The sequence below is a fragment of the Lissotriton helveticus genome, chromosome 8, assembly GCF_964261635.1.
Source record: "Lissotriton helveticus chromosome 8, aLisHel1.1, whole genome shotgun sequence".
Lineage (NCBI taxonomy): Eukaryota > Metazoa > Chordata > Amphibia > Caudata > Salamandridae > Lissotriton > Lissotriton helveticus.
The window spans coordinates 1,325,617,581-1,325,635,958 of NC_136069.1; the positions used below are offsets into that span (position 1 = coordinate 1,325,617,581).

At 49.4% G+C, this 18,378-nt stretch overlaps 1 protein-coding gene across 1 annotated transcript; it reads right to left on the reverse strand.

The window, feature by feature from the left end:
• Positions 1-2,297: 2,297 nt before the first annotated feature.
• Positions 2,298-5,066, reverse strand: LOC144771961 (zinc finger BED domain-containing protein 6-like). Its single transcript, XM_078656183.1, has 2 exons — positions 2,642-5,066; positions 2,298-2,365 (listed from the first exon to the last, which is right to left on the reverse strand). Exon 1 carries the CDS (start codon positions 4,998-5,000, stop codon positions 2,970-2,972), a length of 2,031 nt encoding a protein of 676 aa, XP_078512309.1. The 5' UTR covers positions 5,001-5,066; the 3' UTR covers positions 2,298-2,365; positions 2,642-2,969.
• Between the last annotated feature and the right edge of the window lie 13,312 nt (positions 5,067-18,378).

Consider the following 18,378-nt stretch of genomic DNA (forward strand, 5'->3'; position numbering starts at 1 on the left):
TGCAGATGATACGGTTGCTGGTGTGGTTAACGGCTCAGAGGAAAAATCACTCACTTCTGCCACATCTCTTTCATATGAAAGAGCACCAAACCAAGGATACAAGAGAGTTGTGGGAAGGGAAATGGTGATTCAAGCGCCCCTCCCTGCGGACGCCCATGATACTGGCCTGAATAGTTTTGTACTGCCCTGGCTAGTTGCTAGTTGTACTGTGACACAACTTCCTGCTGAATCATTTTGTGTTAATCATATTCCTAAAGAGCATTGCTTACAGATTATGTCTTTCTTTCTTCATATAGTTGGCAATACTAAAACCTCCAAACCAACGAGGAGTATGCTGGCTGTACTGGCCCGGCAACGGAGGCTGGAAGCAACTGTTGCGGAATATCGGCGACTGGTGGAACTCGAGGGGGATGACACGCACTCCAGTGCATCCAACTTAACATCGTCTACATCCTCCTCTGTTACCCCACGTTCTGCCGGTAAGCACAGTGCTCCAGCGAACCGGAGCCGTGCCGGAAGACGCCACCGCCGAGCAGCAAAAGCTGCACCTCGCAGCACTGTTAAAGGTCGCTTGCGCCGTGCACTCCGCAGAGTGTCAGACCTAGAGGCGGAGGTCCAGAAATGGCACAAATTTCAAAATGTGGTGGAGGGCCTCCGCCTAGAGCAAGCCATCCTCCAAGAAAAATATGATGCCCTGGCCCTAAAGCATGATGCCCTGGAGGCCAAACTTACCAGCTTGCATCCCTAGAGTGTCCCTTGCCCCTTTTTTTGAGACTTTTGTGGGGTGGGAATTGGGAGTTGGGTTTTTTGGGGACTTTTGAGGACTATTTGTTGGGGTTAGGGAGGGTCTTGCGGGAGATTATTTTGTTAGGGATATAAATATACTTTTTCAAACTTTATCTGAGCATACCTGTTTTTTTACTACTTTTGAGCTGGGTGGGTGGTGGTTTTGCAGTAATTTCATTTAACTGAACACTGTCATCGTGTTGGTTCACGTGCAATAGGCCAAATGTTTTCCTAAGTAAATGCCTGTCACAGAGTTTGTTAATTCAAGAGCCCTAGGACTTTGCTGCTAGTACCACTGTCACTCTCTCGCCTCTCTGAATACTCCATTATACTACCTCCCATCCAAAAGCTTATCTTACCTGTAATTTGTGTTTGAGGGCTGGCTCCACCTGGAATTCACAGAGTCCTAACGCGTTCTGCAGCAGGGCCACAACTGGAGTTTCCCGGCGTGGATTTTCTGCAAAACAAAAACAATCAACATTAGAAATGTGGTAGCGGTGCTGACACAATCCTAAAACCTAGAAGCCCCAGAGACAGCACCCCTGAGACAGGCAAGCGAGCAATATAACGCCTACACGTTCACGTGCAATAGGCCAAATGTTTTCCTAAGTAAATGCCTGTCACAGAGTTTGTTAATTCAAGAGCCCTAGGACTTTGCTGCTAGTACCACTGTCACTCTCTCGCCTCTCCGAATACTCCATTATACTACCTCCCATCCAAAAGCTTATCTTACCTGTAATTTGTGTTTGAGGGCTGGCTCCACCTGGAATTCACAGAGTCCTAACGCGTTCTGCAGCAGGGCCACAACTGGAGTTTCCCGGCGTGGATTTTCTGCAAAACAAAAACAATCAACATTAGAAATGTGGTAGCGGTGCTGACACAACCCTAAAACCTAGAAGCCCCAGAGACAGCACCCCTGAGACAGGCAAGCGAGCAATATAACGCCTACACGTTCACGTGCAATAGGCCAAATGTTTTCCTAAGTAAATGCCTGTCACAGAGTTTGTTAATTCAAGAGCCCTAGGACTTTGCTGCTAGTACCACTGTCACTCTCTCGCCTCTCCGAATACTCCATTATACTACCTCCCATCCAAAAGCTTATCTTACCTGTAATTTGTGTTTGAGGGCTGGCTCCACCTGGAATTCACAGAGTCCTAACGCGTTCTGCAGCAGGGCCACAACTGGAGTTTCCCGGCGTGGATTTTCTGCAAAACAAAAACAATCAACATTAGAAATGTGGTAGCGGTGCTGACACAACCCTAAAACCTAGAAGCCCCAGAGACAGCACCCCTGAGACAGGCAAGCGAGCAATATAACGCCTACACGTTCACGTGCAATAGGCCAAATGTTTTCCTAAGTAAATGCCTGTCACAGAGTTTGTTAATTCAAGAGCCCTAGGACTTTGCTGCTAGTACCACTGTCACTCTCTCGCCTCTCCGAATACTCCATTATACTACCTCCCATCCAAAAGCTTATCTTACCTGTAATTTGTGTTTGAGGGCTGGCTCCACCTGGAATTCACAGAGTCCTAACGCGTTCTGCAGCAGGGCCACAACTGGAGTTTCCCGGCGTGGATTTTCTGCAAAACAAAAACAATCAACATTAGAAATGTGGTAGCGGTGCTGACACAACCCTAAAACCTAGAAGCCCCAGAGACAGCACCCCTGAGACAGGCAAGCGAGCAATATAACGCCTACACGTTCACGTGCAATAGGCCAAATGTTTTCCTAAGTAAATGCCTGTCACAGAGTTTGTTAATTCAAGAGCCCTAGGACTTTGCTGCTAGTACCACTGTCACTCTCTCGCCTCTCCGAATACTCCATTATACTACCTCCCATCCAAAAGCTTATCTTACCTGTAATTTGTGTTTGAGGGCTGGCTCCTTCATTTCTTCATTGTGCAGAATCCAGGCATCAGCATTATGGGTAATGGATAGGGTGAGTCTGGAGGAGGAGGACTCAGGATAGACGACCAGGACTGAGTTCTTGTCAACTAACTGTTGTGAACCTGAGGAATGCTGCGGCATCAAAATCAAGATAGTTCTGTTGATGGGCTTGTTGTTTTATTGGTTGATTACAGTTTTGTTGGGAATGTGATGAAGCACTTGCTAAAGAAAGGCAGACACACAGGAATAAAAGTGAATAAGGAGGACTATTTACAATTAATGAATGATTGAGTCATTTTCAGAACTCGCTGTCAGGGAAGCAGAACTCGTCCTCATACTCTGCTAACTCATCAGTCGGGGTTACTTCTGGTAACTGAGGAGAACTTTCCTCGGGTAGGGCGGTGTCCTCTTCTTCCTGCGTGCATTCTCGTACTCTGTAATCTGGTGGTATGAAGTGCTGGTTCATCTTTATCAAGGTGAGCCGCTCCACATTTGCGGGCAAGAGGCGGGACCTTTTGGAAGTCACAATGCCACCAGCAGAACTAAAAACACGTTCTGAAGACACGCTTGCGAGTGGGCAAGACAAGTAATTGATAGCCAGGTTGGTGAGCTCTCGCCATATTTTTCTTTTCCCATGCCAATACGCCAATGGGTCCTCAGTAATATTGACCTCTGTTGAGTCATCCAGATAGGCCTGCACCATTGAAAGAATGTCCTCCCGGATTCCTGTACTTTGCACTTCTGTGTCCTTTCTAGGACCAGGAAACCCTAGCTGAGTTAGCCAACTCGCTTCAGACATATCGCATGCGCCTGGTGGAGATGATACGGTTGCTGGTGTGGTTAACGGCTCAGAGGAAAAATCACTCACTTCTGCCACAGGCACAGATGGTGAAGTGCTTTTTTGGGACGCCTGATCGCCTGCTGATTCACTAGTAGTACTGTCTTCTCCTACAGTTTCCTTCCGTTCTATTTCAAAACGAATGGCTGACTGAGCTAGCCAACCTTTGTACTCTGTAACATCCGATGTTTCAAAAGGAATTATTACTTTGCCAAACAATGGCTTTTTGTAACGTGGATCCAGAATAGTAGCACAAATGTAGTGCTGTTGTTTCTTGATATTTACAAGCCGTTCATTGCTAACTAGGCGTTGTAATAATCTCTGCGCCAACTCATGTGCTTCGTTCTTTCCAACGTCCTTTAATTGTGAAGACACCACCTTGACTTGGTGCTCGAGCTTCAGCAACAGTGGGATAGCTTTGCTCAAAGAACAGTCCTCCCTGCTCACGTCACGCGTGAAGACCTCAAAAGGCCGAAGCATGTCTGTCAGGCTTTTAACTAGCTGCCATTGCTCCACCGCTAGTATCATTCCTGTCGTATCACCACCCAGGTTGTAGAAATACTCATTGACTACTGGAAACAGCTCATGCAGACGCTCAAGCATGTAGAAGGTTGAGTTCCAACGTGTTGCCACCTCCTGGATAAGTGCTTTCACTGGCATTCTACGTTCATTTTGCTTGCGCCTCAGCTCCTTCCGGGCCTTAAAAGAATGGTTGAAATGTGTGCATATTCTTCTGCAGATGGTCAGTGTTTTGTCGACTGCAAGTTCTTTTTTCAAAAAATTTTGCACAACAAGGTTGATACAGTGCGCCAAACACGGCACTCTGAAATAGAAACCGTCCGCCATGGCCCTAACTACATTGCTGCCATTATCTGTAGAAACATAACCAACCTTGCAATGTCTTGGGCGCAGCCATTGCAAGACCTTTTTGTTAAAGTCAGCCAAAATGTTGACTGCAGTATGACTTTTCTCCATGCCAAACATGGCTAATGTTGCATGTTTACGAGCACCCTTAAAAATCTCGACCAAGTCACCACCTGCATTTATCTGTTTAATAACCCCTGAAAAAGAGACCCAGTGTGCAGTGATGCACATGTAATCAGTGGCTGCGCAACTGGTCCACATGTCTGTTGTCAGGTGTATAGTGTGAACAGCACTCTTCTGCAAAGCTGCCCCCACCAACTCAAGCACCTCTTTGTGTAGTGCTGGAACAGCAACCCTGGCAAAATAGTACCGGCTAGGAACCTTCCATTTAGGGGCCAATGTTGCCACGAGTTCAAGGAAACCCACACCTTCGACAAACGAAAAAGGGAGAAGGTCCACCGCTAGCATTTTTGCCAGCTTAGTGTTATAGAGGCGTACAGTTGGGTGGTTGCGTTGAAATTGCGCATCTGAGGAGAACATGGCTGAAATGGTGCGCTGGACAAATTTACGGGATGATGCTGATGCCTTCTTCGACCCACTTCTGATCAGTGTTGACATTTTCCGCATTGGTGTGTCTCCCAGACTCTCAGTGTGCCTGCTATGTGTTACGGAGGGTGTGGTGCTGCAAGGGGTACTGGGTGCAACCGGACACATATCTGACGCTTCTTCTACCTCCCCATCATCTTCAGATGAAACACCTACTATGGGTATATTTTGGCCACTTGCCCTTTGGGATCGCTTTCCCTTGACGTTTGCTAGGTGCGGAAACCATTCGACAGCGTGCTTTCTTTCAAGATGACCTATCTGGCCTCCGGTTCCATAGTTGGTACCAGTCTTACCACGGCTAACGCTAGTCTTACAAATGCAACAAACGGCTATGTTATCATATTTTTCATGGACACTAAAAAAGTTCCAAACTGGGGACTGGAAACTTCTGGTTTTGCCGCACGAGGTGATACTGCTGCCAATGCCAGATGAAGCAGTGGTGGATGAGCCTTGCAGACATCTACTGGGTTGTGCAATTATTGCAGCAACCTTACTTGAGGGAGTCGAGCTGGATGGAGTCCCCCTCCGGGGAGAAAATATGGGAGCTGTAGGTTTTGTTGAACTTGTGGTACTACTTGACTGCGTTGGTGGTGCTACCAGTGGCACGTCGCCAGGGTCACGCTCAGCATGACGTCGGGATAGGGTGTAAATGTCTGTCTGCTGCATGGCCGGTGTGGCTGGACTGACATGTGTGATGACTAGGTCATTGCTGTCATCCTCTTCAACAACATCAGAATGCACCACTTCATCAAGTCCGACGTTCGGATCCATAAGTATGAGCTTTCCGGGGCCCTTCCTTTTAACATTTGATACCTTTCGCAGCTCATGGTGTGCCTCCCTCTCAGACGTCGGAGATGGTTGCCAATCTAGATCCAGATCATCTGATGGAGCGGGGCTTGAAGAGGAACTTCTACACACCCTCCTTGATCTTTTCCTTGCTGGGGAGCTGGGAGAAAATGAATCATCAGGAGGAGTGGCTTCGTCTTCCTGACATGATACCCCGGCTCCAAAGTCAATTTCCTCCTGTGCCCCTACTTCTGGAAGAACAACCATTGTGGGCACTTGCACCGCTCCATGGCCATCTTCACTGACCTCTACTTGCAAGTCTCCATGGACCTCTCCTTCTCGGCCTTCTCCTTCTCGGCCTTCTCCTTCTCGGCCTTCTCCTTCTCGGCCTTCTCCTTCTCGGCCTTCTCCTTCTCGGACAGCTCCTTCTCGGCCTTCTCCTTCTCGGCCTTCTCCTTCTCGGCCTTCTCCTTCTCGGCCTTCTCCTTCTCGGCCTTCTCCTTCTCGGACAGCTCCTTCTCGGCCTTCTCCTTCTCGGCCTTCTCCTTCTCGGCCTTCTCCTTCTCGGCCTTCTCCTTCTCGGACAGCTCCTTCTCGGCCTTCTCCTTCTCGGACAGCTCCTTCTCGGACAGCTCCTTCTCGGACAGCTCCTTCTCGGCCTTCTCCTTCTCGGACAGCTCCTTCTCGGACAGCTCCTTCTCGGACAGCTCCTTCTCGGACAGCTCCTTCTCGGACAGCTCCTTCTCGGACAGCTCCTTGCGCATGTACTTCTGCTTGTACTAGTAGCCCATGCAGTTGTTGTTGCGGCTTTGGTTCTTGAATAGTACTTGTGAGATGAGTTAAAACCTGTGTTGATGGCGTGCTGCTACTTTCTTGCGATGATCCAACATCACTGGTCGTTGGTGATTCAACAACTAAACAGGCTACCTGTGCAGCACTCATGGTGGGCCTTTGTTTTTTTGGTTGTTGTTGCCCAAAAAATGTCTTGGTTGAGCAACCAGTCGCCTTGGTAAGTGGTGCCACTTGCTTCTTCTTCTCCTTAGTAGAGACATCTTTCTTGGAAGAGGACCTACGGGCACCTCTTTTTGGAGCCATCTTCTTCAGATGTGGGAACAACAGGCCGCAGCAGCACTTCTTCCTGGCACTGATGCTCAACGATGATGATGCGTAGTTTTGTGCACCTAAACGCAAACGAAGACAGAGGAACATCAGTAAATATAAATGTTGCATATGTAGCGCTTGAATAAACAGTTAGCAAGTAGGCATTTATGAATACACACGTGCACACCACACAATATGGAATTTTCAAAATTAGGATTTGCTAAATTTTTGGGAAACAGGAATTTAACATTGATCCAAGAGAGCACACACACAGAGGGTTGTGCTTTCATGTACCCCTGACTCCGCCTGGGCACAATGGGTGAAAGCAAGGCACAATGGGTGTAGGCCTATGTCTCAAAGCTCACTGCCTGCCTTCAAAATGGCCGCTTGACCCCCCCATCCACATGGCCAGGACCATGCCTCAAAATGGCCACCACCAACATAGCCAGCACCCAACCCCTACTCCAAAAAGTGAAAACACACAACACAAATCAAATCACCACAATCCAATGCCATCCATCCATTTTCAGAAGGCTTATGCTGCCTGCTGGTGGTTTTCCGGTGCAAAATTGCATTTTTTACAATTTCGCGAGTGCGAGATTGTTGCTTCACGGCGCGAACGTGGCAAAAACCCACAAAATCCGCGAACAGACCGATTCTGGGCCCCCCTGGGCATAATGGATGACATCAGAGCACAGTGGGTGCAGGCCTATGGCACAAAGCACACAACTTACAAATGGCCCCTAGACCCCCACCCACACGGGACCAGACAATAAAATGGCCCCCACCCCCATAGCAAGCCCCCAACACCACCCCAAAAAGTCCTAAAACACACAAAAATCAGCACAATCCAATGTCATCCATGCCCTGGCCAGAATCATGTTAACAAAAATAATTTCAACAAAACAGTTGTATCATCCATGCACCCATAAATAAGCCTGGTGGTTTTCAATTCATGTGCAGCAGAATTGTAATTTTTACAATTTCGCGAGTGCGAGATTGTTGCTGCGCGGGACACGAGCAGTGCGAACACAAGCAAAAACATCCTCAGCTCGCGAACTTGCAGATTTTCCCCCCAAAAAAGTCGAAAAAAAACAACACACACAAAAATCACCACAAACAAACAACATCAACTTACTTCTTTGTGAAATCAAATTTCGAATCCAAAAGTAATCCAAAAAGCCTCAAATCCAAATATCCAGCAGCAACCACAAAAAGTAATCCTTCCCAGTCAAGAATGATCGAAAAGTGGCCAGGAAATGGAGGAGCTTGCTGGACAGGAACAGGAAGTTGGAGACTGGGGCACTTCCTTCACCCCACCCCTATGGGAGGAGCTTGCTGGACAGGAACAGGAAGTTGGAGACTGGGCCACTTCCTTTACTAAGTAATTTTTGTACTTTCGCTAGTGCGAGATTGTTCCTGCCCGCGCCGCGGACCGCGAGCAGCGCGAGCAGTGCGAACACAAACAAAAAATCCGCTTCGCGCGGATTTTGCGTATTCTCGCCGCATCCGCGAGAGTTCGCGGATTGCGGATTCTCCGAAAATACGAAAAATCCGCGAGCGTAACGGATTTTACGCCCATGCTTAATGAAAATGAGATTCATTCAGCATCATGACTGAATCTCCATTCTCGTCTTGGCAGCAGCCTGGCTTCATCATGATTTTTAATTCTGAATTCATGATCCTCGAATGGCTGGGGCGGGCCGCAGGGGCTTGTGGCGACTTTCACTTACTACTAAGTTCTACGTAAGGCTACTAGTTAAACTAAAGTAAATAATAAAATAAGAAGTTAAAGACAGTGAGTGTCCCGGGCCCGGGACCGGACGGGACACACGTCTGACTGCAGCAGGGGCCAGGGCAGGCAGGCAGTCAGTCTGTATCCACAGTCCTGCCTTAAGCTGCTACGCTGTAATAGGTTGTTTTGGCTGGTGGGTGGCAGGGCCTCTGAGGTGTCATCTTGCCTGCGGGCTGCACGGTGCTTGCGTGCCTAGCCCTTACCTGGGTCACGGTGCTGTGTTGACCGCTGGGTGGTACTGGTGGCTAGTAACTACTGCTCTCTGCTGCCAGTCCCTACCCTTAACAACACCAATGTCATGGGGTCGCGCTGGCTGGCACTGACTCAGATACCAACAGTGTTGGAAAGGCTGTGGCGGTGGCCCCTGAACCACGAGTCGACGATAGTGTTGGTGGGGTACTGGTATGCTGGGGCATGGCCAGTAATGCGCAATGAAATCTGCGCACGTTGCCTCCTGCCGCACTGCCCCATCCCCCATAGAACTAAAACCCAGTCCAATTCAGTGTTCCGAGTCTGACCCGCCCACTTGCCTAGAAAAGAACACTGCTAGTGATGCTGCTAAGGGCCGGCGCTGTGACCTTCAATTCACATGACGCCATCATGCCATCATCTCATCATTTCAACAGTATGATGATCAGACATCAACACACACTGGCTGCAGAATTTGAGTTATTCATGAAGACTGAGATTCATTCACATTTTATTCATGAATATCAATCTCCATTAATGTTTCAGTTTCTCCACGGGGTGGGCTCAGCCAGTGCAGGCGCAGGCCAGGCAGGCTCCCAGCTCTGACTGTGGCCGAGCCGAGGCCTGGCTGATGGAGAATCTACTCTCTACTACAGAGTCTGTGCTGCTGTGCTGTGGCCCCGCTGTGCGTGCAGTCATTGCGTGCGTGGGACCGACTGAGTGACTCAGGAAACTGGTGGATTGCGGACCAAAAGCACAGTCAGCAGGCAGGCAGGCAGCACAGCACTGGGGACACCGGACAACTTATCTCTCCCATCCAGTACTTCTCCCATCCTCTCCAGGTACCGTCAGACGCAGACGGACAGAGCGCGTAGTGCAGCGTGTGCAGACATACACAAACTGCTTGTTAAGTTAACTTGTGTACCTGACCTGGCGCAGTGGCGCCTTTCCCAGCAGCACTAATTTTTAAATTTCACGGGCCGGCGTCGGCGCCAAACCAGAACACAGACAATGCTGCTAGCCTAGTATGCAGGCCATCCAGGCACTCTGCTCAGCTCAAATCTTGTAGTAGTAGTAACCAGGGCACAAGTCCTAAAAAAAGAAGTGGGGGGACGCTGTCACGGGAAGTGACGTCACAACAGGAAGTGGCTCAACGAAAGGTGGCTTGCAAAATTGAGCTAATTGCCTCCCTGTGTGTTTCCAAACCCGATAGAACCACCCCCTACCCACCTCACACCAATGAGCGCAGCCATGCTGTGCCAGTGATCGCATGAACATAGGGAGGGGGGGATGTCACATCCCTAACTTAAAAGCCCTCCGCCCGTTCCACAGAACACCTTCGCATCTTCCTCGCACTGAAGAGAACGGGACTCTGCCATTTCCCCGTTTTCTGTTTCTGGCTCCCCTAACCCTAGTTTCCCCCCGTATTTCTCCACCCCCACCTCCCCCCTCCGCTTCTCTCTATTCTTCTAACTTCTCCAGTCCTGTATCTGCTGCTCAGCCGGCGGCTTCTTGCGTCCACCCTCCGCAGATCTCACCGCCCCCTCGATTGTCCACAATGTGCAGCACCGCCCCACCTCCCTTCAAATGCCCATCTGCTCGTGGAATGTGCCCGCCTTACCGCTGCATCCTCTCTGGGACGAGATCAAAGCTCCGATCTCGTCCCAGACAAACCAAACAGTGAAGTCCAGCTGTTTAGCAGGGGGAACGGCGTCCCCCCAGTAAAATAAGTGGGGGGACGCCGTCCACCCGTGTGGTACCCCGACTCGAGCCCTGGTAGTAACAACAACTGTCAAACAGTAACTAACTAACTGTAGTACTACCCTCTTCCCGGCACTTCTTCATCACAATACCTGGGTGGCCAGGCCCGCTCACAACCCCCAGCCTCGCCCGCCCTACCCTACCCTGGCAGTGCCAGAGACAGTGGATGAACGATTGTGATCCGGACCGGTGTCTCAAGGAGAACTGCTGCACTGAGCACACACTGACTTGTTTCCCGTCATGGCAGAGGGCTCAGGGGCTGCCTTCCAAGTCGGACTCTTCCTGCCTGCTGTAGTAGTAGTAGTCAGCACAGCAGTTGACTGTTAGTTCCATGACAAAAGAAAGGGTCAGTGTAATACTGTCCAGAAAATGCTATCAAAATCAATGCCATGCAGCATTGCGTGTAGACCCGGCCCTGTCAATTAAGTGCAGGTGCTAGGCACCGGAAAGCACCGGCACAAATTAAGTACTGGTTGGGGGTAGTTTTCACAGCTTGGGGGCTCAGGGGTAGTTTTAGGCCTGGGGGGGTCGGAGTCGTTTTTATGGCTGGGTAGGGTCGGGGTAGTTTTTTTAACTACGGATTAGGGTATCAGACCTCAGGGCTGGGAGAGGGGAATAGGTTGTTGCGTAGCTTTTAGGGCTTAGGAGAGGGTGGGCAGTTTTTAGGGCTGAGTCAGGGCTAGGCTGGGTCAGGTTAAGGGACAGGATTTTAGGCGTCAGGGCAGGGGGAGGGGACAGCGTGGGGGTTGGGAGTGGGTAGGGGTATTTGGACCTCAGGGCGGGTAGGTGGCAGGGCGGGAATTTGTAGCTTAGAGCAATGGGATGGGGTCACGACCTTAGCCACACATACCTCTTTACCATTCATGCCTTTACCACAAAATTATGTGGTAATGTCATGAGTGGTAAAGGAATGCATGGTTAGATGTGGTCGTTATTAAGACGTTGTTGTTTAGTCATGTGTAGTTAGGGAATTTGTGGTTCTGACATACAACCTCAATCTGCATATTACTTATAGAGCCTACCAATATGTCATTTTTTTGTAGGTAAAAATTAAAAATATTTTAGCCTCAAAGAAGCAATTAGGTGCTGAGTTTTTCTATTCTATTTAAATGTCCTAATTTCAGATGTAGGTGAAAACAGAGGATTGTCCTCACCCAGTTGCAATCTCCCCTCCAAATGACAGTTTAGTGCCATAACAACAATCCTTGGGTGACTAATTAAAGGAATGATCAATAGATAATGGACTGTCTGGGATAGTTAGTCAATGACTACCATAATGTGCTAATGTCCATGTTTTAAAACTCAGTGAAACCTAAAAGAGCAAATAAAAATGACAACTCTTGTTTGGTTATGATTAGATGTACATATGGAGAAGTGTGGCTCACTGGTTAGAGGAGGCAGACCCTGAGGCAGAGGTCAGACCCGGGACCAGGGTTCAATTCCCGACGCGGCAGGGTCTTGAGCCCAAATGTCCACGGACTCGATAATTCTCGCCTCGGTGCCTACTCGAATCATGGGTTCACACTCTGCAGCTCTGGGCAATAGCTTGCTTAATCTCCACTATGGCCCCCCCGCGGCGGGATGCCTGGCCTCCACCTTGGGGATGCCCAGTAGGGGTAATCTCGCAGGGAAAGCCAGGACGGGTTCCCAAAGCAAGCGCTAAGAGACCTGTCGGTGATTTGGCGCTATATAAATCGAAATTAACATAACATATCACTAAGAAGGAAAGATAAGGAAACATGATCACATTCTGACTGATGATTGCTGTTCATGGCAACATATGAAACATCATGTAATAAGAGTCACAGATAGCACTAAGGTCTCATTTGTAAGGATTACCTTTCTTTCTTCTTTTTTTTAGAGTTTTGTATAGCGCGAAGTAGACCCGAAGATATCAGGTATCAGAGCGCTTTACAAAGCACCAGTTGCTATACAGATGGACACATTCATTATTGTTGGGCACGGGGAGATGAAATAATTTGCCTAGAATCACAAGATGTTGAGCGTCGGTGCCGAGACATGAACCCGGTTCCCCAGATTCAAGGTTGACCGCTCTAGCTGTAAGGCTATATCCGCTCCTCTCCCTTGAATGCCTGAATAATAAAAACAATAAAAAATAACCTAAAGAAGAAATAGAAAAAAGGAAAAAATGATAAATATTTTAGTAAAGTCAGAATCCAAATTAATTTATGTATCAAGTTCTTAAGAACTGTTACAATACCATATTTAAAAAACTACTTTTAAAAAGCAAAGCTACCCCTATTTGAATATGTGCTGAATCCAGTGCTAATAGATCACTAAAAGCCATTCCGTAGTCCTTATACCAACTTCTTTAATAAATCGTTTCAGAAACTTCTTTCCTTTATGTAATACAGATGGGGGCCTATTTGCAAGGGCTTATCGCCACCAGAACGTCACTTTTTATTGCGTTCTGGTGGCGATAAGCCCTTTGCCTTATTTACAAGGCGGCGTTAAGGCGCTTAACACCGCCTTGTAAATAAGCCCCCTTTTCACGCAGCACTTAGCCTGAAAGGTGCGTGCAATGTGTGTTGAGAATGTGCGTTCCCCCGCAACACCCATTGTTTTTGTCGCTGCCCCCAATTTACATGGGTGGTGTAACTATGGCGCAGTGCCAGAAACAAGACCAGGGGGAACCTGGTGTTAACCTGGTGAAACGAGGAGAAAATATTCATTTCTCCTCAATTTGGCTGTTTCTATTTGTACTGCACTATGCAGCAAACATAGAAAGAGCAAATCGCCAATAGTGATTGTGCATGTGCACATAAACAATCATTAAATATTCACGAGTTGTGGCTTCTGTGTGTGCTGCACAAAGCAGCACACATAGGGCCCGATTCCGATCTGGGTCAGAAAGTTCTCCGACGAGCCGGAACCGGAGTGTTTTCTGACCGAGCCAGACTCCTGTAGCCCGACCACGCGAGTACAATGCAGCTGCATGCTGCAGGACTCAGTTCGGTCGGACTTCCATAGAAGTCAATGGGAGCCGGTCGTACGGTGCGTACATGGGCTCCCATTGACTGAATGGGTACAGCTCGCACAAAGGCGTCCCCTACAGTGGGTATGCGTCAGTGCCATCCCCACCGTACACGCCTGCCCTGTGTCCGAGTTGTGAGGATGCGGATGACAGGGGGTCTGCCACGGACCCCCAAAAGCAACGTCCCGGACTTTTTGTGAGCCGTAATCTTCGTCTTGAGCCGGCTGTCCGACACGTGCTTCGTACTGGCTCGGTTGTAAATCGCATCCATTGCACCGCATGGTTACTTTACAGCCGAGACGTACTGAGCGGTTTGGACACGGAAACGACTTGGTCGGTGAATTTCACGTAGCTCGCATCGTACTTGCTCGCTCGTACAGCTGTACGAGTCGGGCAGAAAACACGCGTACGGCTCATAGTTTTTCCGGCCGGATCGCGTTCGGTGCCTTTCCAACCCAGATAGGAATCGGCCCCATAGAAGGTAAAAATCGCTATTAGTGATTGTTTATGTGCAGTAAGGGACATCTTAATGCACATGAACAATCATTCCCTGCAGCACAGACACCCTTGCACTATGGTGCATGGTGCCTGAGTTGACGCTAGGCAGCTAGATTTAGCAACAGCTCTAGGGGAAGTGCAGGGGTGCCGCATTCTTCTGAATACGGCTCATCCCTGTGTTTTTAAACTGACGGAGCGCAGCTTTAGCAATTTTGAAGCTACACTTCCCGCCAGTTTATTGTAAATATCGCCCTTGGACACATACAGCCAGATTCATCAATGTCCAAATCTGCGATTTTTAAATTGCGCGAAAATACGAATCGCAATTTAGAAATCGCAGAACTGCATTCATGAAGTTTTGCGATTTAAAAATGCGATTCGCAAGCGGCCGCAATCGCCGATTGCGAGAAGCCAAAAATCGGTAAAAAATCGCAGATTCCGCCGATACCCCTGTTGAAATTGCGATTTCGCAATTACCGATATCGCAAAAACGGGAAGTTGCATCCTGAGCACAGTGATGACATCACAACCAGGAAGTAGGCAGCTCCCACCCTCATTCAGCAGTGAGAGGCTGAAGTACAGGCAGCAGTTGCAGAGCTCCCCTCCAGCATTCCCACAGGACTACAGCAGGAGACACCACAGTGGCAAGCATGGCACAGGATGCAGCAGGAGCTTCCACCAGTGGGAGAAAGCGCAAAATAAAGTTTTCTGAGCAGGAGCTCGAACACCTAATTGAAGGAGTTTCCAAGGATCACAACCGCCTATTTGGCAGTAACTCCCGAAGGGTACCAGAGGCAGACAAAAGGCGCATATGGCTGCGCATCCGCGCCAAAGTGAACGCCGTGGGGGTGACCCAGCGCTCGGTGGACGAGCTGAAAAAGCGCTAGTATGACTTAAGAGGGCGGGCAAAAGAAAAGATTGCTGAGAGGCTGGGGGAGCAATTAGCGATAGGTGGAGGGGAGCCCACTGTCCCACCGAACACCCCACTGGAGGACCAAGTGGAGGAGACCATCAACCCACAGGCCTGCGTGGGTGTAACCCAGCTTGACTCCTCCCGACCCACCCAAGACACACCAGGTAAGTGCCATGCGACTGCAACCCCCTGTCCCCGAACATCGTCCATGACTCCAGTGCATCCCTTAATAAACCCCAATCATGCAGCCAAAGTACAGCTCCATAGAGCAATTGCATTGTGGGACATGTAGTCTGCCCACAATTACCATCATGTACCATAGAGCCTGACATGTCCAGTGAGAGTCAATCCTGCAGCGAGACAGGAAATGGTAGACTGCATGCATGTAGCAAGCCTAACTGTGTACGGAACATGTCACTAATCTACGTCCACTTCACATCACAGGTGGCGCTGATGTCCCCAGCACAGACAGCGAGGCCCTGGTGATTGAGGAGAACAGGGAGGACACGGAGGGGGATACACATCATACCCCACAGCCCGGACCATCAGGGCAAGCTGCCACAACAGCGGTCATCCCACCACCCGCCCCTGTGGCCCGTGCCACCCCCGTGACAACAGGCGCTGCTGTAGCACCAGGCAGCACACAGCCACCAGTGGGGCCTGCAACACCAGCAGCAGGTCGCCAACAAACCCGCCGCCCTGCGGCTGTGAGGAGCCAGACGAGCGGTCTGGTCAGGGAGCCGCGCACCAACACATCCCGCGCTGGCAGGGGCAAAATTGTGCGAGCAGGTGGGCTCTCTATTGAGCGCAGGATGCTGAGTGTGCACCAGACCCAGGCCCGACACCTAGCCGCCATCCACCTCCAACTGGACAAGACGGCACGTAATGTGGCACATATGACAGCAGCTGTGGAGGCCAACACTCAGGCAATGTCCAGGCAGCGGAATGTCAAATGCCGCAGACACCGCCAACTATTGACCCGCCTGCCGGCGTACACGCGGTCAAATCACATTATTGGGAACGCCACCTCCCAGCTCTCGCGACGCTCCCTGGCCATGCAGGGCTAAATGGTGCAGTGCTGCCAGGATGTCGCAACAGCCCTGGAGAACATAGCAACAGCCATGCAGGGCATGCAGGCCACTGGCCATGGCCAGGCGGGGGGGACTGACGACAACAGTGAGGCAACATCAAGCCACAGCAGCCAGTCCATACCACCGGTCATAGCACCCCGCCGCAGCAGCAGGCCCTCTGCTGCCGCACGGCAGAATCTGGAGGAGGACGTTGAGAGGAGGTCAGGGGCAACTACCCGGAGATGCCACTGAACTGTTGTGCATTACAATGAGGCCACATGCTGACGCAACAAGCATGCCATACAGACTAACCTGGACATATGACGCAATATGTCAATCTTTTCACACTTTTCAGAATGCCATGTTTATTGTGCAAACAGTAACTAAAATTCTGAATAACGTAAAGTGCCTCATGTCATTATTAATGTTGTCATGCATGAGTTGAGTAATGGATGTGGGGAGTGGATGCCCTAGAAATAGTTCATCCAGATTTGGTTGCGGCGCCTGTGTCCTTCTGCTGGATTCTCCCCGCGTGCGTGACGCACATATGCAGGTGGCCGATTGTCCCCTTCTGACTCACTGCCAATGTTGTCAACCGGGATCCTGCGCTTGGTTGCAATATTGTGAAGGATGGCACACATGGCCACGATGCGGCAGCAGACCTCAGGATCGTATTTCATGGCCCCACCTGTCTTGTGCAGTATGCGGAACCTGCTTTTCAACAGGCCAAATGTCCTCTCAATACAGTTCCTTGTGCGAATGTGTGATGCATTAAATCGCCGTTCTTGTGGAGTTGCATGGTTGAGGTATGGGGTGAGGAGGTACTCACGGAGAGCATAGCCGCTGTCCCCTGTATGTAAGGAGCAGAGAGTGAGTACCTGTTCTGCGCAGCTACATGATCACAACGTACACATTTGGGGCATGTGTACTTACCCAGTAGGCGTCCTTCCCCAAAGTCTCCCCAGGCCAGTCGTGTGTGGATGCCGCTGTGCCTGAAGATGAAGGAGTCATGTGTGCTCCCTGGGTACTGTGCCACAATGTCCGTGATTATTGTTTTGGCATTGCACACCATCTGGATGTTGAGGGAGTGGTAGCATTTCCGGTTGCGGTACATGTACTCCGTCTCAGCAGGTGGGCAAATATGGACATGCGTACAGTCAATACATCCAATGACGTTTGGGAATTGAGCTACATTGTAAAATTGCAGCTTTGTATCATTGAGGTCCTGTTGGCTGGTGGGGAATGATATATAGTGGTGTAGCCGGGTCAGCATTGCCTCCAGGAAACTCCTTAGGCAGCGGGACATGGTGGGCTGGGAAACCCCCCCTGCAACTGCGACCATCCCCTGGAAGCTCCCGGAGGCCAGGAGGTGCAGGCAGCACAATACCTGCATATGTGTGGGTACGGCATTGGTCCTCCTTGTAGGGTGCTGCATCAGGGGGTCAATGTCCCGGATGAGCTTGATTATCATGGCCCCACTCAGGCGGTACTTGGCATAGATTTGCTCCCTGGTTTGGCCCAGAAGGGTGACCCGCTGGCGGAATATCCGCTCCTATATCCTCCGTCTGTTGCGTGCAGCTCGCTGCAGCCTACGCCGCCTCACCAGCATGTAAAGTCCAGGCATTGTGAGAATCACCAGGCTCCAGCTGCATGTCCTTAAATGTGTTTGATCAGCCCTGCACCTGTTGGGAGTGACCTAACTGTTTTTTGAATATTTTTTTTTTCAGTACTGGTTACCACCTGATTTGAGTTCTTCTTAAATTGCGCGTCGCAAATAGCGATTTTCACGTTTTTCGCTTTTAGCGATTTTTCATGAATGGCTTTTTTGCGAATTCGCTATTAAATTCGCAGAATCCATGGTTCCTCGCAATTTCCGATTCGCAAATGCCCATCCTCCAGGATTCTGCAAATTTAATAGCGATTTCGCTATTTTTAAATTGTGAATTCGCTATTTTGGTTGTTTGGGTTTCTTGAATTCCTTCCCTTCAAATTGCGAGCGGAATTGCGAATTCGCAGCTATTGCGAGTGCAATTTCCTTTCATGAATCTAGCTCATAATGAATTAGTGTAACCGTATGTCTTGACATTTCCTATTACAAGTGCAATTCAAGCTTGCCAATTTCTGTTTTGTGTTTGGTATATTAATTAAGAGGCCAACTTTCATTAAAAATAAAAACTTTTTTGGTTCGTGGCAGAATACTGCCTTTAAATACTTGACAGTCCTGAAATAAATCTTGCTTTTATACAAGATAGCACCATAGATTTTTGAGATATGTTCAGGGTATCTTTTAC